General features: G+C 38.8%; 1 protein-coding gene across 3 annotated transcripts in view; it reads left to right on the top strand.

The window, feature by feature from the left end:
* rims2a (regulating synaptic membrane exocytosis 2a) overlaps window positions 1–23,363 on the top strand; it is a 198,934-nt gene that overhangs the window by 125,346 nt on the left and 50,225 nt on the right. For 2 of the 3 annotated variants that reach the window (XM_061819311.1, XM_061819310.1), the window contains 12 exons: window positions 1,589–1,708; window positions 2,649–2,748; window positions 2,839–2,962; window positions 5,541–5,587; window positions 5,801–5,913; window positions 9,471–9,601; window positions 9,767–9,938; window positions 10,304–10,457; window positions 11,693–11,761; window positions 13,631–13,769; window positions 17,916–18,101; window positions 19,529–19,635. In XM_061819311.1, the coding sequence (XP_061675295.1) occupies window positions 1,589–1,708; window positions 2,649–2,748; window positions 2,839–2,962; window positions 5,541–5,587; window positions 5,801–5,913; window positions 9,471–9,601; window positions 9,767–9,938; window positions 10,304–10,457; window positions 11,693–11,761; window positions 13,631–13,769; window positions 17,916–18,101; window positions 19,529–19,635 (1,462 nt within the window). Of the gene's footprint in view, window positions 1–176; window positions 389–1,588; window positions 1,709–2,648; window positions 2,749–2,838; window positions 2,963–5,540; window positions 5,588–5,800; window positions 5,914–9,470; window positions 9,602–9,766; window positions 9,939–10,303; window positions 10,458–11,692; window positions 11,762–13,630; window positions 13,770–17,915; window positions 18,102–19,528; window positions 19,636–23,363 lie in introns of all 3 variants that reach the window. The other variant, XM_061819308.1, reaches the window with a different exon arrangement.

The raw sequence follows: 23,363 nt of genomic DNA, 5'->3' as shown, positions 1-23,363 counted from the left end.
CATGTGGAGTCCCCTCCCTCCTGCCTCGTAACCACTACTTTTCTCTTTCTCTTTCTCCTTCTCCTCCCCTCATCCCCTGTATTCCAGTCTATTGTCATTTCACATTTCCTTTGTTTTATTTACACCTTTGCATGTTCTTTTTCTGTTTTCTTTCTGTTTGTATCCCACACCTTTAGGGGACAGTCAAAGGGGAAAAAGAAAAACAATTGAAAAGGCATTTATGTCTGAGCTGGCACACACCTTATCTGAGAGGCAAAAGAAAATGGTGCGCTTTGGGGGACACTCATTTGAAGAGGACTTGGCGTGGTGTGAACCGCAAGTTAAAGACTCAGGAGTTGATACGTGCAGTAGCACTACCCTAAACGAGGAGCATAGCCATAGTGAGAAGGTACTGCGACAATGTAGCCTGCATTTAAAAAAAAAAAAAATCTATTTATGCCCTTCCATCTTTGTTTGCTCTGTGTAAGTGTACATAGATGAGATGTTTTTTTTTTTTTTTTTCGTTTTATATGACGTCTAAAATCCATTCCTTTTAGGATTTTGTTCTGATTTGTTTTTGGGTTAACTGTGGTTATACCTTGTTGATGTGAGTGGAAAAAAAATCTTGCAGGGATAACCTCTTTGCTTGCTACTTGTACTTGTTTTTTTGCTCCCCAGTAGAAAAGCACACACCTTACCGTTGTAGTAGTAAAGCAGACCACTGACACTCAACTTCTCTGTTTGTCATGGCACTAAGGAATGCGTGTCTCCAAGTTGCATGCTCGTCGTTTTCGTATTTTGTGTTGTTACTCTGGAGCGGTCCTATTAGAGCAACAGGCAAAATTTAGGCCATCCCTCACACTCTGCTACCCTCCCTCACAGCAACCAGTCCAGATACAATTTTCCCCTCGCCAATATTCCACCCACCTCTATTTAAAAACCAAACTAATTGTCAACACACCTTATAGGGAAGATTTGATTATTTTTGTGTGTTGTTACGATTTTCTTTTTTCCCTTTCACTGTTGTATGTTTTCACCCGGTGTTGTGTTTTATTGCCTCATTGTGTGCAGTGCTTTTCATATTTTTCAAAATAATTTCTTTAATTTGGTTCTTCTATCCAAAAATTACCATTTTAGCACCTTTCAGTCTCCTATCCCTTCAACAACTCCTATAAAAAAGTGGTTGCATGTGTGTAGTTAATCTTCAGCATGAGACACTGACCTTCTTTCCCACATTCCGTTGGGTCAGTAATACTGGGACTGCTTCCTTTACTCTGCATGGGGCACTGCATGACATGTACTCCACCCCCAACTCTAGCAGGTTCACATAAGCTCTGGAAATAACAATGCTCTTGTGAACATGTCACATTTCATATTCATGATAAGATATATCATAAAGCGATTTATAAAGTATTCATTTTCTGAGCAGAAATCAGATTAAACAGTAAAAATATGTTTTCTTAGACTACATTTGAGCGGCGAGCTTGTGTGAACTTTCTCCCTCTAAGTGAATGAACACTTTCCCAAATGCCCTCATTCACTGAACTTATCCGAAGTGATCACATTCAAGTTTGTAAACACAAAGTGTGTTGTTGCTCTGACCTCATAGCATCCAGTGACGTGGCAGCCGTCCAAGGACGGGGATCGCCTAATAGGGCGCATTTTGCTCAATAAGAGAATGAAAGATGGAAGTGTGCCTCGAGACTCAGGAGCTCTGCTTGGTCTTAAGGTGAGCTTACTCTAGTAGTGGGTTGATTATATTCTTTTGTTCCTCCTTTTCCTCCCCTACCTCCGTTGTCGCATTGTATTCACTGGGACTTCAGTCTCGTCGTAATCAGTACTATTGTATAATATAAGCATGCCCAAAACCGAAACCAGTCAAATGATTAAATTACATGTTGGAGTCAGCGTCTCCACATACTATAAATTGCTGTTGTTGTTCCTTGGATACATGACTAAAATAATTCCATATGCCTCAAAAGCAAGTAAAGTTCAGGCAGACAGAGGACCAGATGGAAATTGAACAAAAAGCATTAGCAAGGAAAAATCATTACTGATTAAATGAGCCCCTTAAAAAGGCATGTTTGTGTATGCTCAGTGCCTTTGTGTATTTCTGTCTCCTCAGCAGCAGCAAATACACTCTGTAGTCCAGCCAGTCAGTCCATCATTCAGGCTGCCAGCTTTGCCCTCGCAGTCCATCCCTCTCTGTTCTCCTCTGCGAGGCCCCCGCCTTGGCCTCAGCCTGTTACATAAAGCCATTTCATTTAGCAGACCTCTCTAAGCTCCTTTGTATGTTGGCATTCAGCCTCCTTTAAGCAGGATTTCATTTGTGTTATGAGGGTGGAGTATGGCATCTTGTCTACAGGACAGCTCTAGCCCACACGCTTGCACTGTTACAAACTATGAAATGGTACTCATGCATGGCCCATGGGCTTAAAGCATTACCCTCGACATTAAAAACTGAAAGAAAACAGTACAAAAAACTTTTATCTCAGACTTGCCTTTTGAAAAGATTTACTATTAACTGTGAGACAAAAAAATTACAGATGTATACAAAATGGAGTATGAATTGTAAATAGGGGTAAACTGCTCACAGGTATTCCTAGAAAGAGGTTTCATATCCATCGATGCATAGTTGGACTTATATTCATCTCTCTTCTTCACCACAGGTGGTCGGAGGCAAGATGACAGAATCTGGTAGGCTTTGTGCTTTCATCACTAAAGTGAGAAAAGGAAGTCTAGCAGATACTGTAGGGCACCTCAGACCAGGTATTCAGTATTTCCCAAACATTAACATCTTTTTACACCATGTAAATTTTGTGTGTGAGTGTTTGTTTTATAAAATCTGATGATATACAGGTGACCAGGTGCTGGAATGGAATGGAAGGTTTTTACAAGGGGCCACATTTAAAGAGGTTTACAATATAATTCTAGAATCCAAGCCTGAACCACAAGTTGAGCTGGTGGTCTCACGGCCTATCGGGTAAGACCTTACGACCACATTCAATGTACTGTTGTAGTTCTTACACATGGCATGTCTGTGTTCAGAGTCTGTTTAAGAGCCAGGGTACACCCAGAACTCCTCGCCAGCCAAATTACAGGGCACATAGAAACCAACAACCATTCACATTCACAGCTATGGGCAATTTAGAGTCATAAATTAACCTACCATGCATATTTTGGGGATGTGTGAGGAAACCAGCGCACCTGGAGAAAAGCCACAAAGGCCCAGGGGAGCATGGAAACTCCACACACAAAGTCAACCACCACCCCGCTTATTATTATTATTAGATTTGTAAAGCACCCAAAATGATCACTATTTAAATATCGAGATTAATGGCAAATTCAACCACTTTATTTTGGCCACCACTAATCAGTGCTCACAAGGACAAATGTGTGCAGTAATATTAAAAATTAATGAAGGATAGCAGGGATGCATAAAATAAGATCCCGGGATGCAGAGCTATGCCTTTGGACTCCACTGTGGTGCTGGAAATCCTATGATTGATATTTTGTTGTTGAAGAGACAGCACTCTAGGGTGCGGCTAATTTTGTTACAAACGAGATAGTAAAGGCCGGAGATTCTCCATCTGATTGGCTGTGTGCATGTCAGTTCATACTGTCATTTAGTGTGTGAGTTTTGGTCCTCCAAAATTTGCTGGACAGGCCGAAGCACAAAAATGATCATAAAGAGCAAGAGCAATGGATAACACAAAAATATTGTACAAATATTTATTAAATAGAGTAACATATGTAATACAAATCTGTAAGATAGTGGGAAGGTGAAAAAAGAAGCGTGATGGCGCTGAAGATTACTGTATCTGTATTCCGCGCTGACAAGGTGCAGGGATTCAAAAATAAAACACAAACTTTTTTTTTTTTTTACATACAAAACTGTTTCATATAAAGGCTGTTGAACCCCCTGGTGTGCACAACTTAGTCTGTTGGTGGCCTCAGTGATGCACAGAGCTGATTTATTACATCAAAGTGTTAACAGTCTGCATGGTGTTACCCACTGTATGTTAGTATCAAGCGAACACACATTTATGGTAAATAAACAGCTTGAAGCAAGGACGTTTTTCCTCATCACATTTGGAGAACTGTTAGCTATCTGCCTAACTCAATACTGTTCATTTAGAGAGGGAAAACAACATGCAAATGGAAAACTCTTCAACCTTACCTTAGAAAACTGAAACAATTACTAGTAACCCAGAACTAAATACAGTAGTTCCACCATACCAAAATGTCTACAACAAAAATAATGGATTCCATTTTCAGCATGATGAGAGTTTGTGCTTGAGCTAATTGATCTGAATAACGATCCAAATGCATCAATGTGTAACTAGTGAACATGATGCTCATCAAAAAGTCATAAAGAGTGAACATGTTTTCAGTGAATTAAAGAGATGTTAAGAGTAAATGAGAATATGATGCCTTCTGGCGTTGGGAAACACCACAAATATACCATTTAAGTCGCATGAGTAATAAGTGGAGGTGGGTGGGAGTCACGGTTTTTAGTCAGAACGTCCTGTCTTGCCTCAGAAATAATGATGCTACCGTAATTTCTGGACTATATGCCTTACCCAGTACATTTTTAAAGGAAAAACCATTTTGTACATACATCAGACGCACCTGTCTATAAGCCCCATGTGCCGACATTGAAACATGAGCTATTTACAAAGATAGACAGTACATAGAAAGAGTTCTCAAAGTTTTAATAATATAACTTAGCTTTTCTTTCCAAACAGTGCCTGTGACGTGGCAGTAACACAACAGCAACACGGCTCAGGCCACCTGCTTTTGTTACCTCTGAAAGTTTTTTCGTCTTTTTACATAACTCCAGTTGCTCCTGCTGCCGTTTCCAGCGTCTCACCATCGATTCATTTATGCCAAGTTTACGTGCAGCAGCTCTGTTTCCTTCTTTATCGGCCAGCTCGATTGCTTTTAACTTGACAGCTGCATCATATGCATTTCTTCTTGCATTTTCCATGATGAGGGTGTGTTCATGCTAAATTTATTCATGTACAAAGCGCAGAATTACATTAAAATTACATCTTCTTCGACACATATATTCCACCTGTCTCATGCTTACCTTTTCTGCTCGAGTGCCTCGGCGGCCGTTAGAAAAATATGCATAAATTAACCGCATCATTGCATAAGCCACAGGGTTGAAAGCATGTGACAAAAGTTGCATCTTATAGTTCGGAAATTATGGTACTTGTATCTTAAAACCACTGATCAGAATAACTGAGAAACGAATAAATTACACTTTAGTGAGATAATATAGCATGTGTTCTCACTTCTCTTTCCTTTTCTTTGTGGCTCAAAATCTCTCAGGCCTCACATGATGGCATTAGGCACACACAAACGGCAGCAGTTTGAAAATGAGTCCATTTCTCTATCTCTCCTGGTTTGAGGTGTCTGCTGTGTAAATGAGGACTATTGTACTTAAAGTCACTAAAGCACAGCACATTCAGTATTAACTTATTGATTCAATTGACCTCATCCTTTTCTTTCGCCTTCACACTTTTTATCCCCCCTCCCCATACTCCTCCCCACAGTGATATTCCAAGGATACCAGACAGCACACATGCACAACTGGAATCAAGTGAGTCTTCAACATTTCATATTCGTTGTCTATTACATAATCCTACTGTGTCCAACGAATGAAGTCTAAATTTGAAGGAATTTTCAGACTGCCTCCCTGAATTCCACTCTTGCTCCTTTTCCGCTGTCTCGCGTTTCCAATGTTCCCTAAATTCCTTATCCTTTCTCTGTTATAATACATTGCCTAAAAAGGTTGCCTCATGTTGTCTTTCAGGTTCAAGTTCTTTTGAGTCCCAAAAGATGGATCGCCCATCCATTTCCGTCACCTCCCCCCTGAGTCCCAACATGCTGAGGGATGCTCCCCAATACTTGTCAGGACAGCTTTCAGTAAGTGACCTTAAAGTGATATATGGCCTGTGTGCTATCCTAAGTGTTAACTGGCTTTGTCCGTACCCAGATGTGAAATGAACATGATCCACGTCCAACCGATATACAATATATTCAGATATATATTTTTTTCTTTTGCATAATCTTTTGCACATTGGCACAACTCTCGAAATTATTGTGTGAGTTTGTTAAAGCAAACGGTTACAGAGTCACAGCCATTTCGCTGACCTTTTTGAAATACGCTCTCTGGGCTATCAGTGATGCAATGTGTTCATTTTCTAGTTTAAACAAAAAACCCTGGGATGAATGGGTTAAACAATTGTAATATACAATTGAAATATAATACCAGCTACTTATATAATATTTGATATCGCAGAAAGAAGTTAGCATGTGCTAACACGCAATTGTGTGCACGCGTGTGCTTGCATGGATGTGTGTGTGTGTGGTTTTTTTGATACACATTAATACAACTTTTGATGTGACAAAAATGCTAGTTTTGGGTGAACCCAGTACAATATCACAACATTTTTTTAATGCAGTCTTCAAACATTTTAGTTTGTGGGGCTAATGACACAAGATGGCAGGTTTGGACCTAAAATATTGTTAATAATGATGTGGCTGAAACGTCAAATAAGCAGTGAAGACACAAAATGAGGGTAAAAAAAAAAAAAAAGAATAGCCTCCTAAAAGTGCACAAGTGTTTGGGTGAATTGTGAGTTGATGTTGTTTTGTGGGATTTTGGTTTTATTTCATTTCCTTTGTTGTTGTTAATTTTGCTTATCCAGAGCCAAAGCCTTAGTAGAAGAACACCGCCTATTCCCCCTAGGGTCCAGGTAATGGGCCCTGTCTGAAGGGCACCCTCTATTTGGTCTTTGCTCTTTGACTGTTGACTGGCCTTTTTTTCTGTTTCCATACTTGGGAAAATGCATTTTCAGGGAAATGAAAGCTTCATATTTCCCTGTCAGTGCAGTGCTTTGTGTTACATTCTTCCATGTGATTTCTTGCTATCACCATTTTAATTGGACTTCTTACTGTATGTATTGTTCATTTTAACCCATTCATTTCAGTTTGCATTGGCAGCGCATGCCCAACTAATCAACATCAGAAAAAGTTTTCATTGCCTAATTCAAGTTGCTGGTATTAAATATTTTGTAATACATATGGGGCCTTGACATACCTAGGAATTGGAGGAGGGCATTTTAAGGGTAGAGGACTGCAGTTATTTTCCACTACATTGCAAAATGAACCTCCCTTTATACAGTACATAATGCCATATTCACACATATCTCCTGAAATACCCTTCCTTTTTTATGTTCTAGTGATGTTGAAGTGTAATTCATCATCGTCAATCTAGTTTTGTTTAAATTACTCCTGGCCTTTTTTCTTTTTTGTTTGCAGCAAGTAGTTGAATGAGGCGGCACAGTGGCCTCACAGTTCTGAGGTACCGGGTTCAATGCCGGACCCCCATGTTCTCCCCGTCCCTGTGTGGGTTTCCTCTGTTTCTATATTGTACTGTATTTTTCTAAACTATTTTACTGTTTAAAAAAAGGTATAAAAAATTTAGGCGGCACGGTGGGACAGCTGGAAAGCGTTGGCCTCACACTCCGGTTTCCTCCCACATCCTAAAAACATGCAACATCAATTAGACTCTAAATTGCCCCTAGGTGTGAGTGTGAGTGTGGCTGTTTGTCTCGATGTGCCCTGCGATTGGCTGGCAACCAGTTCAGGGTGTACTCCATCTCCTGGCCGTTGACAGCTGGGATAGGCTCCAGCACTCCCGTGACCCTCGTGAGGATAAAAGGCAAAGGAAATTGATGGATGGATGGATGGATAGTAGTTGAATGTTTAGTTTTACAGCCAAACGATTGCTGCATCGTGTGGAAGAATATTGTACATTTATTTGAAATTTGAGTAAAATAAGGATGTAGAGCCTGTTCTTTACTGTAACAGAACATCTTTGTTTAGACATTTTGATTGTTCATTTTTGTTGAACCCAAACAAGTAATCAAACCTTCCCATTCTGCATAGAATTACATCACACAGCAAGGTTGTTTGTAAGACAAACAACTTCACGGGAAGGATTCATAAAGAGTTAAAGTACTTCAACGGAAAGCTAATGCAAATAAAAGATTGATAAAATTTTAAGTGAACCCATAAGGGTTTGTGAAAGTTACGATATTTTTTTTCAACAGTAGCTATAGTGCTAAATATGTACAACTGTCGATGTAGAATTCAACCAGGTAACCGCGTATTTTGCCCAACCTTGTCCGCACTTGTATGTATGTATTTTGGTATTATCTAATATTTAAAAAAAAAAGTGCAACATTAGAACCTCTTGATAACATTTTAAAAAATGCTTGCGAATGCTTCCAATTGGTATTTTGCATAGGGAAAGTATTGAGATGCCTTAGGATAAAATTGCAATTGCATAAAATCAATTGCTATATCAAAATCTAAAATTGCTACATTTCATTATCAAATGATGTAGTCTGTCACAGAGACATTGTATGGCTTGTTGATGTCATGTGTTTTGACTATTATTTATTCTGGTTAATCGATTTCAACTAAATATGCTCTTAAATATATGCTCATATCATTTTGATTGACATGCAGTATTATAATAGTGGTATGTTTTTAACAATTCAATTCCTGTGGGCTGAAGAACTTCCTTGGTCATACACTCCCGTGTTTTCACATTTACTCGAAAAACCTGTCCTGGCAACCTTTTACAATGCTGCATGGTTAGCTAGTAGTTTTACTTGCTGGTGCTCCATTATCATATACTTGATGAAGTATGGACAAAAACTTAGAAGATGTCTTTTTTTTTCATTTCATCCAGTTGCTTTAAGGCCACTGTTAAAAGTTTTACCTCTTCTAAGTGTCTGCTTTTGGCATCCATACTTCTTTTTTTGACCACCTTTGATTACTCTTGCAAGAGCATGATTGATTTGTCAATATGAACTCCCTTTGTCCCGTATCGGTGACATTATTACAGGCAACATTTTCTTGTAGGATTTCTCTTCACCTTTAGCGAAATGAAGTATAGGTGACTGACAGCCAGTTTACTTTTCATAACATTTATTCATCTGTGCAAGAGAAATACTGCATGATGAATGACTAGACCAGACATAAACATACACACTTATGCACACAGGTTCAACATACAGAGGGATAGGACTACAGTATATAGTTTGAATAGAGCTCACATGCACATTTGTTTACTGGGGGCTCCTCAATTAAAATAGTAAAATATAACATTAATGAGGATCTTCAGACCTTGTAACACGTAAATGCCAGCACTGGTTTTAATGAGCTCACGTATGTTGTAATTAAACAGTTTTAAGCATGCGACTTTCTAATATAGTTATGTTAGGTATATACAGGAGAGGACCTCAAACTGTAGTCAACAACTGTCCTATATAGAGGAAACAACAGTGCATGGCAAGACAAAATTGAGGCGGGTGAAGTTGTCTTCACATTTTATTCACCTTCAGCACTTTCTCAACTACTGGCTGAGATCAATGTGACTAAATCACATTTCTGTACTGTATTTGCAGGTTAAACTGTGGTATGACAAAGTTGGCCATCAACTAATAGTCACCATACTGGGAGCCAAAGACCTGCCACCCAGGGAAGACGGTCGGCCCCGGAATCCTTACGTTAAAATCTACTTCCTCCCTGATAGAAGGTGAAAATTCCTGTTTCATGTTAATATGTGGTGATAAAATTTCAAAATTCATGTCGGTCCACACTCCCATAATTCAACAGTTGTGCTCACTGTACCACGCTGTCTGTCGTGTCTGTGGCTCTTTCATGTTTTAACTGCTAATACATAGAATTATTGTTCCTGTAGTGACAAAAGCAAGAGGAGAACAAAAACAGTCAAGAAATCCTTAGAGCCTAAATGGAACCAGACCTTTATGTATTCACCGGTACATCGGCGGGAATTTCGAGAGCGTATGTTGGAGATCACGTTGTGGGACCAAGCAAGAGTGAGGGAAGAGGAGAGTGAATTCTTGGGAGAGGTAAGAAATAGACAAAAAACACATCACCAGTGTTTACACCATCCATACAAATATATTGGAACACACTAGATTATCATTTTATTCATCATCAGGACTTGGATCAAACCCCTAAATCTTAATTTTACACATCATCAATTTATTCTGTTTCTAATTGTTTTGTCATACCTTTTCACTTTGTTTTTTTCCATAATAAAAGATGTCACTATGTTGTGCATTCGAAAGCTTTGTCCACTGCAAATATAATTGTTTAATTGAAAGATAAATGCTTTACCAAAAGGAAAGGTTTGCCAGAATTGGTTATTATTAATTGCTGAATGAGTGTTTGACAACGTCTACAACCAAACGGTGGCTTTTCACGTGGCTAGATACTCATTGAACTGGAGACTGCGCTTCTGGATGATGAGCCTCACTGGTACAAGCTACAGACCCATGATGTGTCCTCCATCCCACTTCCGCGTGCCTCCCCTAACACACAACGTAGGCAGCTTCATGGGGAAAGCCCGACACGGCGTCTTCAGAGTAAGTGGCAACTCTTTCACACACGTTTTGAAGCCCTGCGAATTTACAATGGACATTTGTGTCCTGCATGTCACATCAACCGTACTGCTTCTGCTTTTACAGACAAAGGATCGTATTCATACTCAGGTAATGGTCCTACACTGCTAGACAGCACTTTCCTATGGTGCATTTGAGTGCCTGCTGTCCTCTTGAATGACGCATTGCTGTGGCTTGATTCTTTACCCCAACACCTCTGAAGGGTGCATGCTTCTGCTCCCTCACATCTGTTTCAAAGTTGCGAGATGATATTTACTGTTGCTCCACTTTTGACATCCACATGCGGAAGCAGACAAAAGACCCCTTTAACAAAAACATCTCTACCTATTAAATAACTAACTGTCCCATTGTCAAACCTACAACCTTTTCCTACAAAAACTGCTCTCCATCCTCATTTTAATCTGGTGCTCTAAAAATGCCATAAACTCCCAATTTGACAGTCCCGACAGGTAAAACCATTTGCTTTTCCTTTGTGATGTTGTCAATTATAAGTTGGACCCTTGAAATGAAAAGAACAATTAATGTCTCATTTGATCTGTTTGTATTTGTGTGTTTTGAATGTGATTGTTCCTTCAGATGACTGAAGATGTAGTTGATACATTTGATCCTAGCATATCCTATAAAACGTTTTTTGTGAAAATCTTGATGAAAATAACTTGTTTTTCTTAGGCCTTGATATATTTAACACACCTGATACGCAATGCTTTGTCCAGTTCACTTTAAACAAATGCTGTTCTCGTGACAGTTTTTTCATAAAAGGATTTTTGTGAGTACCTGATGGTAGCTACTACATTGTTGAAAATGCTGACAACTGTGAAACATTTGTGAAAAATAGGTAAACGGTTGGGAGCAGCATTTCAAAGTGTAGCCCTTGTCATTTCTAATAATAATAAAAAAAAAAGAAAAATGCAAATGTCCATTTGTCCTGAGCCAGCTATGACTGAAGACGGAAAACTCTGTGGATGTGTTTATCTGTGCGGTGGGTAGAATTTTCCAGTGTGGTGATTCTTAACAGTGTCATTGAACTCATGAAGACATTTCCTTTTATTCAATTTCTTATGTAAATGATCGAACATCACTGAGTGTTTTTATGAAGAGCACAGTGATGTTATAGTTAAGCCTTATAACATTTTTTACCTTTACTTGTACTACGTGTTCCCTTCTCACCTCTTCTACTTCCCTCTATCTTTATCTCAAAGGATCACAGAGGATAAGTGATGGCGAGATCTCAGACTATGATTGTGAAGATGGCGTCGGGGTAATAACAGGTAATATACTCAGCTCATATTGATGATATGCACTTCTGTTGGAGTTGTCCCGAACATGTAGCATTATACAAAGTGAAGTATGGATAAGATGAGTGCATTAAGACTGCACCCAATATCAGCTACGATAGCAGAAAGAAGAGGGAGCAGTCAGTTATTGTCTGCCTCTGCACTGAAACATTCTGTTTCTCTTCTCTTCAAGGCTCCAACAGAACAACCACGCTCAACATCAGAATTAGTGTTCTGTAATGAGATACATAAAACCACAGAATGTCCCTATGAGAAGTACATTGGTACTCTGAAATGCAACAAACTTGAGTTTATTTTGTAATATTGCAAACGGCAAAACTCTTCCTATGGTAGATTTGTCATAACTTAGTAACCACCTCCTCGAAACATATAGCATCTTCTTCAGACATTCAGCTGTCCACAAACTGTATTGTCTAAATGTGCAGAAAAGCTGCTAAAGAAAACTGCAATATGTGTATGGATTTCTACCAAGGGGAGGAGAACTCCTCCACTAGCCCCTCACTGCTCCGCTTTGATTGATTGAAAAAGGTCCTACAGTAAAGAAGCAACCTCAGGTTCAAAGTTTAACAAAATGCTGTAGCTAGCAATAAAATATAATTAAAAAAATCATTAAAAACTCATGAATTACTAAGATAGTACATTACAAATACAAACCTGTAAGAATGAGGGTCCTTTTGTGATTGTTGAGATACTTTGTTGTCACAGCAGGGCCCTCTCCAGCAGATGAACTCTTACAAGACGATATACCTGTGGATGTCCAACAAAGTAAATTCAATCTCTTTAAAGTAAAACATAGAATAACATGTTTGATTTGCCAATAGGTCAGTCTTAATCACCAACCACCTATTTCCTTGTTTGTTGCCACTGGGTTTACCGCTTCATATTGAAAATGGACTGGTCACATATTCTTTTCTACGTAGTGAGAGGCTCAAAATTCAGTAAAACCCAAACTCTTTTCTGGTTCGTGCTGGCACATATTTTGGAAAACAATCTTAAATCAAATAAAATGCCACCATCCTCACCAGTCAAGTCGGTCTAAATTCTTGCCTACTAAGGTCAGGTCTAACTTTAGCTGCAGTGGGTTTAATGAGTTTGGTGAGTTTAATCGGAGCACAGTTAGACATATGGAAGTTCCACAGACATTTATATAGTTGTTGTCATGTGTATTGTATTCATAATTACAATATATAAACAGTAGGCATCAAGCCCAGTGAATCCTTATAGAAATCAAGTAATTGAATGCATTATTATTATCAATCTCATTTATTTTAACTCTTCCCGGTACATCTTTGGAGGGGGCACATGCACACAAGCAATCAGGATTGGCGGCGGTCTCCAAAAGCTCACTTCACCATGCACATCTGTGATCCCCTCCCTAGCCAACTTGACATCATCCTCCCATGGTGATCTGTTTGCAGTTCCATATGAATCTACTTTGCTCGTCGACCTCCCAGACTCAGGAAGATCAGTTTATTTTCCGGCTATGTCAGACTGTCAATGTGCCACTAACATGCCACATTTAAAGGGAATGAGACAAGCCACTTTGATTGGACAGGTTTGAATTCGGCTGTGATCATGCCCACACCAGCACAGAGGAATGCACTGGTGTATGCTGGTCCATGAAATTACCAAAAATATCTCTAACCTGCCAGAATTTATTGTTATTGGGTTATCACAGATAGATCTTTAAGACTTTAAACCAAATCCACAAAGCCATAGAGCTAAAAATGGAGACCATGCAGGTTTTTGTTAGTGTAGTCGACAACAGTTTAAAAACACGACGAGTACATCCAAATTAGTAATGAATTTGTGTCGCCCCTTCTTTCGTGGTCATGTTCACAGACTACCGGCCGAATGGCAGAGACTTCCAGAGCTCCACTTTGTCTGTCCCAGAACAGGTGATGTCGTCTAACCACTGTTCCCGTTCTGCTGAAATACATAGAGCACGTTCACGCTCCCCCAGCGTTCCCCCGCCTGCCAGGTAGCTATCAGTTAATATACTATTGGAATGACCTCTTTCTTTTCTTGTTTGTTTTTACGACCTGTCTTTATTTATTCATTTGTGACCATACTTACAGTATGTGATCATACATAATTAAGCCATTCTAACTTCAATTGATGAGTAAAAAGAAAATCTCAGTTCGTTATTTAGGCTTGGCCTGTGTTTCCAACCAAGAGGATAAAATCTGTTTGCACCTCATCATGTTTTTAGGATTCTCTGAGTTATGTGAATGTTTTGAGAAATTGCCAGTAATGTCATCAGATATGATCTGTTGTTCTGAAGTCATGATGTGCCTCAGTGGATTCCATAAAAACTGAAAAAAATCTGCTGTTTCACAAGGAAGTTGGGATAAATCTTTGTAGATCTTAAAAAAAACACAAAGAGAGCACAGACTACCACGATCTTGGAAGGGAGGAAATGTGACCAGTCACGCTTGATACTCTCTTATTTGCTCTTAGTGTTAGAATATGTTTCTCGAAGTGTTCAGTCACAGCTTGGCACTATTATATATATATATATATATATATATATATAATATATATATATATATATATATATATATATATATATATATATATACATTTAGAATTTTCCTGAGGCTTGTTCTAAATCAGTGTCAGTGACAGGGCAAAAGCACTTACATAAATTATCTAAATTGACTAGACTTTTTTTTAAACCAGCAACATCCAGTTTAACAATTTGTAAATGACAACAAAAAAAACCCCAAACACACACACACACACACACACACACACACACACACACACACACACACACACACACACACACATATATATATGTAGTTTCACTTATATTTTTATCATCTGCTTTACTGTGAATTTGTCCAGCTCCAGCATTCACTACTTCCTATTGTCAATCTCTGTTCGCTCTTTGACACCATCTCAGATGCATCTTTGTCTGCTCTCCTCTATCAGTCTGGTTGCAGGCATTTTTTCACCATTCCTCCACCGTAGTTTTCAGTGAAACAGGATAGAAAAGATCAACAACCAAACTACCCGTCCATAATCAGCATTTTGCACATTGAGTAATTTCATCATCTTGATTGTTATTGTACAAACAGTCATCTCATTTCCCACCCCAAAGTGGTCATGAAGTCCTCCAGGCTTTATCGATTGCATAATAGACCTCAATTCATTATGCATTCACATGTATGCAAATGATCTGGTACCCTTGCGACTCCTTACCAGGTTCCCTTTTTTCTTTTTTGTTACCATCCATTGTGGGGGCGGGGGGGTACAAGCAATTCTGACCAGCTGTGATATTTTTTCCCAGCCGAAACCACCGTGTATACCCAATCTGCTGTGAGGAAGCAGTCAGGTTACTGCGTTCCACTAGGATATCCCGTGCCTTTTCTGAGGGCGCCTACTCTTCTAACTATGATTTTGAGAGGTATTGAAATGCAGTGCTACTGCATCTGTGCATCCGTCATTTCTCTGTTGTTAATTTATCTGTGACTGTGATGCCAGGAAATGATATCCTGTTTGATATCAGTTTCTGCCGAGGAGACATCACTGCTCTCTAGTTGTGTATATATACATGAGTTGTACACAACTGCCTCTGTGCTTGTTGGCTGAGGCTCAGAGCTATTTATGTTGCTGTTGTCAGCTGTATGAGATTTCTGTAAAATGCTGGCCAGCACGTGACTGTTGCTTTGTTGATGTCTTTCTTTATGTTTTCCATTTACATTGTGCAATCAGCTGTATGCTGATACATGCTGTGCATGAGTCTTAGTATACGTCTTTAAATTCGACTGGCAGCTACTTTTTGCACACCAATACTTTGGTATCTGGGTTTAATTTCTTAGGGGCAGCTAAGTAACTGTGAATTCTGGTGTCTGGCCAGAATGTGATATTGAGTGGATAACAGGATACTATCCCCAGGACCAATGCAAATTACCTGTTGAAAAATATAAATACATACATGTTTCTTTTCCCTGAAATATTGTAAATGACCAGTTAATCTTCTGCCATTTGATTTTCAGTCACGAATTACACTTGTGCCTTTCTGTTCCTTCTCTGTTCTAAGAACTCTTTCAAAAAGTTTGAATGACTTTATTGAAGTGTTGCAAAATGTCCTCAAGATCTATCTGAACTCCAAACCAGCACAGATATTAACAAAAGCCCCTGATCTCATTTTCTTTTAACATGGAGTAGAAAAGAAAATGTTCATTTGCTAAAGTATCTCGTACCCCTGACTTCTTGTCTTGATACAGTTTGTCAGCATTGAGTCAGAGTAAAATCAGTGAAAATATTTGAAGCTCGATGAGGGCAGAGGAAAATGAAAAATTCATGGGGTAATATAGACAAATGTGAGCAAATAGAAGCATTCAGGAACTTTTTGATTGAGCAAATACTCCATATGTTGAAGTGCGCTGCCACAAGAGTGCAAATGTTTTATAGCATTAATACAGTCAGTCACACAAACAACTAGGTGCTACTCCTAAGAGTGAACATGCCGACAAATAATACAGCTTGTTTTCTACCATGCTAACAGCTGATTATGGTGGACATGATTATAAAATTTTTTTTTAAAGGTGTTAAGCCTTTGTAAGATCAATAACTAATTAACCTTATAGTGAAACTTTCCCTACATGACATTCCAACACCACACGGTTTTCAACATTGCAATGTTACATATTTAAACATTTTCAGGAGCAGACGTAAAACGTATTAAGTATTAAGATGGCTTTTTTTAGTTAATATTTTTTTTATTTCTAGTCACATGTTTAAAACTGATTACAGACATTTTAAAGAACATTATTCAAACAAGCAACAAAAAAAATATGCATGTTCAAAAACCCACTGTTGTGCCACATGATGTGTTCATCCTTAATTTTCTTACTTGGGTGTTTCTTTTTTATTTTTATGAATGCATCATTATTGTTCAATGTTGATAACTAATTGATTTTTTACAGCTCCTCAAATTGTATTTGTACTCTGTGTGCCAAAATAATGTTTTTTTTTTTTTTTGTGCTGAGAATAACAACTGAATGTCACATGAATATAACCGCTACACTGACCGCACAGAGCACTCTGATACTCAAACATGCTGCACATGGGCACTGAGCCGCTAGCATGTGCACTTTAGCTAATACTGTACTTAGCACATTGCACAGCTCTCTCACTACAGAACCCCCACAACAAAGCGGAGGCATTAAACTAACTAATTACTAACCTAATTTAGTAATTCAGCTACTCAGAGAACATTGTAAACAAGCCTAATTGTTGGATGTACCGTTATTGGTATAATGTCAGAAAATTAAGTCCGAGTTGCTGTTCTGAGTTGCTGAATAATCAGATTTATTATTTTTTTTAAATAAAAGGCTGCCTTAAAGGACCACACTTGTATTTTTGTATGCTTCTAGTTCAGTTACTTACTTATTTAAATACAGTACAACATTTAGTGTAATAAATAATGTCAAAAAATAAAAATACACTTAAATAATTCAATAGTGTGAGCTTGGGTGCCAGATCTGGACCACCACATCATTTTATGTGCTCCATGAAAGCAAATGATGTGCATCAACGGCTGTAATTCTTGCTAAAATCTGTAGCAAAACTTTAAACTGTTGTATGCTATCTATAATGTTAAAATAATGCAAGAATTTTTTGTTACCAATCCTCCTTTTTATGTTTCGACAGTAACTGAACAACCTTGTGTCCCTGACTTCTGATTTCAGAATTAGTTATTCATCTATTTGCTGTGCATATGCAGTAATATGAGGCGATTAACCATTTATATGATTTGACAGTCATAACGGCCCTCTGATCGAAATCGTAACTCCAACGTGGCCCAAGGCAAAAATGAGTTTGACACCCCTGCTCTCGGATGTTATTTTAAGACAATTTTCATATCGCTATGAAAATACTTATCCTAGACAGAGTGATGAGATCTTTACTGCAGCCCTCTTTATGATGATTCTTCATGTGCTTTTAATGGAATGAAAGGTGTAAAGTAAAACATGTGTGGTGCTTACTGAAGACATGCCCAACCACCAGTGTGGTCCGTAACCGCTGTCAACCACGCTGACCTCCCTTCCATCCTACTGTCCCTGGCCCATGGGGCCCCACTGAGTTCCTGCCTATCTCTCAATAACCTCTATAGGAACCACGGAGCCATGGATAGACACGAGTATCACAGCAGGTCCCGATCTGCAGACCAGCGACCCACAATAGAGCGCCCCGCATCAAGATCACGCTCCACTGAACGCCCCCACGACTCATCGATGATGAGGTCCATGCCATCGCTACCTTCTGGGAGGTCAGCCCCTCCCTCACCTGCCATGACGAGGTGTGACCTTGACTGGAGTCATCAACCAGCTCATTCCAATTTCAAATTCTGGCCTTCGTTATACAGTGACTTCGCTGAGGAATTTTAATTGAAAGACTTGGAGAATAAACTTTAAATTAAGTTAGGATTGTCAGTGTTTGTCGATTAAATAAATAAAAGTGAAGATAACACAGAATACATTACTGCTATCTGGGATGGTACACAAACAGATTACTATGTACAGTAATCAAATTATTAATATCAGCAAAACTTAATCAGTTTGATTGACATCTTGGTTTTCTGTTGAAAATAGGTTGAATTGGATTTGTAAATTATTGTTTTCCGGTTTTAATTACATTTTACACAATGTCCTAACTTTATTGGAGTTGGGAATTGGGAGATTTAAAAAAAAAAAAAAAAACTCAAATAGTAATATGCAACTTTAGCCTTGGAATCCAAATAAAGAGGTTTATTCCACCCCTATTACATATTTGCCTGACTGAAACATTTGTTGAATAAACTAAAATCCACAACGTCCCGCTCACCCTGAACCAACTAACTTGACTTACACAGCACGAACGAGGGTAATCATTTCACCACCACCCAACACACACAATCCCAACACCTGCTCCACTTCCTTATTTCACCTCAATGCACCCCCCACTCCCACCCGTTTCCCATTTCTGTTTTGTTCACAAGAGTACTGATGCTGCATTTTCCAAAGCACGCTAATCCTGGCACCAGATACTGTGCTGATTCATTATGATTTTGGAACACTGCTCATACATGTTTTGTGAGTATAGCAGTGTTGGGCCGACTTTTCTTCTGTTTGGCTACTAATATCAACTGTTGGTTTTACCCCTTTGATTGCATCCTTGGTTTTGCTTTCTGATTTTAGTTCAAGGCCTTTTGGAGACAGTCGGAACGCATGGTCGCAATGGTCTGAATGATTCTGCATTGAACGTTTTTCTCCTTGCAGCTTGACGACTGACTGCGCATGCGTTTCAATGCCCTTTTGTTCGTTTTTCTTTTTTTTGCTGCTCAAATTCAAACAGTTTGCAGCTCAGTTCTGAACAGTTGATGTGTCATTTTACTCTCATGCCATGTACCAATCTTCATTGTTGCGGGCGTTGTTTTGTAGATGCAAAATGCCCAGAATTCTAGATTGGTCTCGTCATTGCGTTGTCAACTACCTCACACGGATACTAAATTGGTCAAAGCAAGTATTTGAATTGATATGTTGATCACATTTACATTGCCAGATGGAGGATAGTAAATTTGTGTTGCACATTTTACCTTTACATTATGGATTATCATAATTTATAGGCTCAAGTAAACCAACAGGTTTCTGCCTTAAGTTTTCTGTGGGTGCACAAAGTAGCACAAGCTGCATCCATCGGACCACTGATTGTGTCTTGCTACATTTTCTTCAACTTTGTGTTGTATAGGGCGTACCCTCGTAGTGGGTCAGTTCATACCAGCCCAAGCAGTACGCCAGTGTCCAACAGACGAGGTCGGCAACTGCCCCAGCTTCCATCCACTGGGAAGGACCGAAGTAAGTTGTGTTCATTTTCTCTCTGTTTATTCCTTGGTTAGTACTTTACATGCAAATTACGCTCTCTAAGTGAGTGATAAGTGAGTTCCTTAAGTCTTTCATATTGTAGGTTAGTTGTGCAATATCTCACAGGATTTTTTGGGGGAGGGGAGGTTAAACACGTCACTTTGAGAAGGTGAAAGATATGTTTTTTGTTCTTTGTTTGTGTGATCTGAATGAAATCATATATCAAGGAGGTTCCATAACATGTCTACTTGGTTCCTTTCCCGGTTCCCGTGTAGAAGATGGAGACAAGGGAACCGAGCCTCGTGAAGGTCTGTACTTGTGTGTACAGGGTTATGTCTTCAGAGTGAGTAGTGCCTGAGCCACACCTCACGCTGAACACCAAAATCTCTCTGCAATGCTGCTTGCAGATATCTTTGATGTACAGTAGTGTACTATCTGTAGCATAGTGGAAACTCATGTTTGTTCATAATATGGTTCCTCTGTGTTGGCCTGTCTGGATACAATTCTTAGTGTTTTTCTAGTGTCTTTGTCTCGAGTCAATTTAATGCTTTATGTTAGGGATTTGGATTAAGTGATTATTTTCCACTTGTGCTTCAGACACAATTATCTCACCTATCTTCATCTTTGGCATCAATCTTAGCCTTGCAAAGTGAGAGTTTAGATCTAGAACATACATTACCACCATTCCTTTAATATATGTGGACACTTACTTATGTGCTGCAAATGTTGATGTGTAAATCATTTCAAGTTTGTTTTTGAAATTCAAATTTTCTGAGACAAAAGAGTTGGTGTGGCTTACAGTGATTGGAGTGTAGGGCTGGCACAAAGTTTGCAGGAATTAAAAAGCACAGACAGTCCTGTAGGACTTGTCAAAACATTTGCAAGACTCTTTCATCATTGTCAGAGTCGATTAGGGCTCTCCTTGTCTTCTCTTTTATAGCTCTTCTCTCTGTTGCTCTCTGAATCCTGCCTTCTATCACTAATTCTTTCAAAGTACTTTAAGTAGTAGTCCCGCTGTCTGGACCCCACCAAGCTACCCTTTTCTGTTGTTCTCTTTTTTACTCCATATTTCCCCTTTCTTCATGTCTGTTACTTTGTATTTCTCTCAACCATACATTTTGAGATGTCACTGACAAGACTGCAAGAAGTAAGATAAATATTGCAACTGTGTAGCATTAGGTTGGAGTAAATCTCCAGCTATTGCCTGACTAATCCAGAGAGGATCTTGACTTCCTTTTGAATTTCAATGCTAATAATATAAAGATGTTCTATAGTGCCACATAAGTAGAGGAATTTGGGTCACTTGGACCTCAGGACAGTGGCCCAGGTATGTTTATACCGGGAGAAGCAGACCCACACCCACTTTAATCTGTCATTCTCTTAAAGTATGTAATCAAATGTGCTGGTCAGTTTTAAAACAGATTTTTCCAATTCTACACTGTACTACTTGTTTATATTATATGCACCTGCCCTTTGAGTATGTAGTAGTAGTAATAGTACAACAATACAGTGCCATCTGGTGTGACAAATGACCTTTGGATGTATTGGCATGGAGAAAATTTTTTGGCAGATCGAATTAGCTATTTTATTTCTAAAAAAAGTACGAACTGCTTCAATGTGTTAGTTATGTCAAATGTTCTCAGTATTTAAATTTATGACACTTTCTGAGCCGCCTTTTGTGTTTCCACCACTAGCATTTTGTACAGAAAAGATTCAAGGTGCACCGGTAAATGGGAGGAAAGGCAAGTTGTCTGGCATGAGTGATTGTGTGTGCTTTTTTTTTCTATAGGCACTCTCTCAACAAATTAAGTTCTTTTCGTGTGGCATTCTTTACTTTACTACTCTGCCTTTCTATGCATTCCACTGTGCGGTAACTAACATGTAATATGATCAAATTAGAGGTATGAGCAGGTGGTTATTACTTGAATTTAAATGAGAGCCCTGTAATTTAGATTTTTGCTGCACTCATACGACATTCTAGATTTGATCTTAGCTGTTGTTTTGAACAGGAGTGCGTAATTCTCCTCTTCACTTCTAAAATATTTAAATTTGACCTGTATTAATGAATACACACGTCTATTTTAAGTTAAATATATTAAATTTAAAATCATCCCAAAATGTTTGACGCATTTTTTTTTTTTTTAAATTAAAGGAGACATGTTCTACAACACAAATTCTTAATTATTTGTTTAGGAATCGCTTGACGCCATTGCAGCAAATGAACAGTAGATGGCGCGCATGTCATACTTAATAAATGCAAAACTACATTGCAGGGGAACTGTCCACAATCTTCTTGCTGAAGAGGAAACGAGCTTTGTCGTTTCTGTTTGATTTTACCTAGCGTTTAAAGACTGATAGGCTTGGGTGAATTTTAAGTTGGGTGAAGATCTATGAAACTGTCTTATTTTAAAATTTGGATCAAAGTAGGTCTGTGTGACATTATTATTATTATTATATTATTATTATTATTATTATATCTTGCCTCAAGTCTTTTTTGTATCGTTTATGTCTTGTTCTAGAAGTAACTTGGGAGGACCAGCAGCAAGGGCTTAATGGCTCGCTGTCTGAAGGGATGCATCCCTCCCTCAATGTAACAGGTTTGTTGGTGTGGTTGTGCATTCTGCCTCTTTTTTAACACCCAGTTTCACAGAGGATTGGCCTCCACTCAAGTCCATCCGCTTGCCGACAAAGATACCAAAGATGTAATAATGTCAGCTCTATATCAGATGTTGACCCTTTTTGAGGTAGCAGAACCATTGGATTGTGTTTGAAATGTGAACATTCAGCCTCTGGATGGCATCACTTAATTGGGCTTTCTTCTTTTTGTGTGGGGTGTTGCAGTGTTACATGGAGTTGTTAGATTTCAATAAAATAATAATAATAATCGGGCAGCATGGTGGATAGCATGTAGCACGTCTGGCTCACAGTTCTAAGGTCTGTATTTCAAGTATCAACCTCAAGCACTCTTGTGTGGCGTTTCCTTGTCCTATGCCCGTTTTTGTGGGTTTTCTCCAATTACTCTGACTTCCTCATACATACAAAAAGCGGTATTTAAAATACAAACCCAATTCCAATGAAGTTCAGATGTTGTTTTAAACAGAAAGAAAAACAGAATACAGTGGTACCTCTACTTACTAAATTATTACGTTCTGGATTTCATTTCATAACGCACATTTTTCACAAGTAGAAGTGCATTTTACATGTAAGTCACCTAATCCGTTTCAAGGCCCCCTGCCAAAAATAAGCATTCAAAGTACATAACGTAAAGAATCATAAAAATTCAGTTAATTTACATTTGGTGTTTGGTGACTTTGCGAAGGGAAGGGTGAGTGACAAGCAAAAGGCATCATGAAGGACAGAGGAAGAGGCAAATGTTTGACAGCTGATGGCCCCGTCACACCATGACGTTCTGGTCAGCGTTCTATAGCATTTGAGGAAACATTGGCAGTCGCCCATGGTTAGCAGGATAGCGCCAGAAGAGTGTTGTTTGAACACTAGTGAATGTCAATGATCGCTGGGAATCGGCGGAGAACGCCGGTCTGGAAAAAAAGTTTTGAACATGCACAAAAGTTCTCACCGAGACCAGTGTTCATCAACGTTTAATTTTAAGCGCTGCAGAACGTTCAAGAACGTTCGTGGAACGTTTTACTAACGTTTGGCGAGCATTGCACGTTGCTATCGTTAGTCAGTCGTTACTGTAGCGTTACTTGGTTGTTACTTAA

Source organism: Syngnathoides biaculeatus, chromosome 5 (genome assembly GCF_019802595.1).
Source record: "Syngnathoides biaculeatus isolate LvHL_M chromosome 5, ASM1980259v1, whole genome shotgun sequence".
NCBI classification, from domain to species: domain Eukaryota; kingdom Metazoa; phylum Chordata; class Actinopteri; order Syngnathiformes; family Syngnathidae; genus Syngnathoides; species Syngnathoides biaculeatus.
This window is presented reverse-complemented; position numbering and strand designations above follow the sequence as displayed.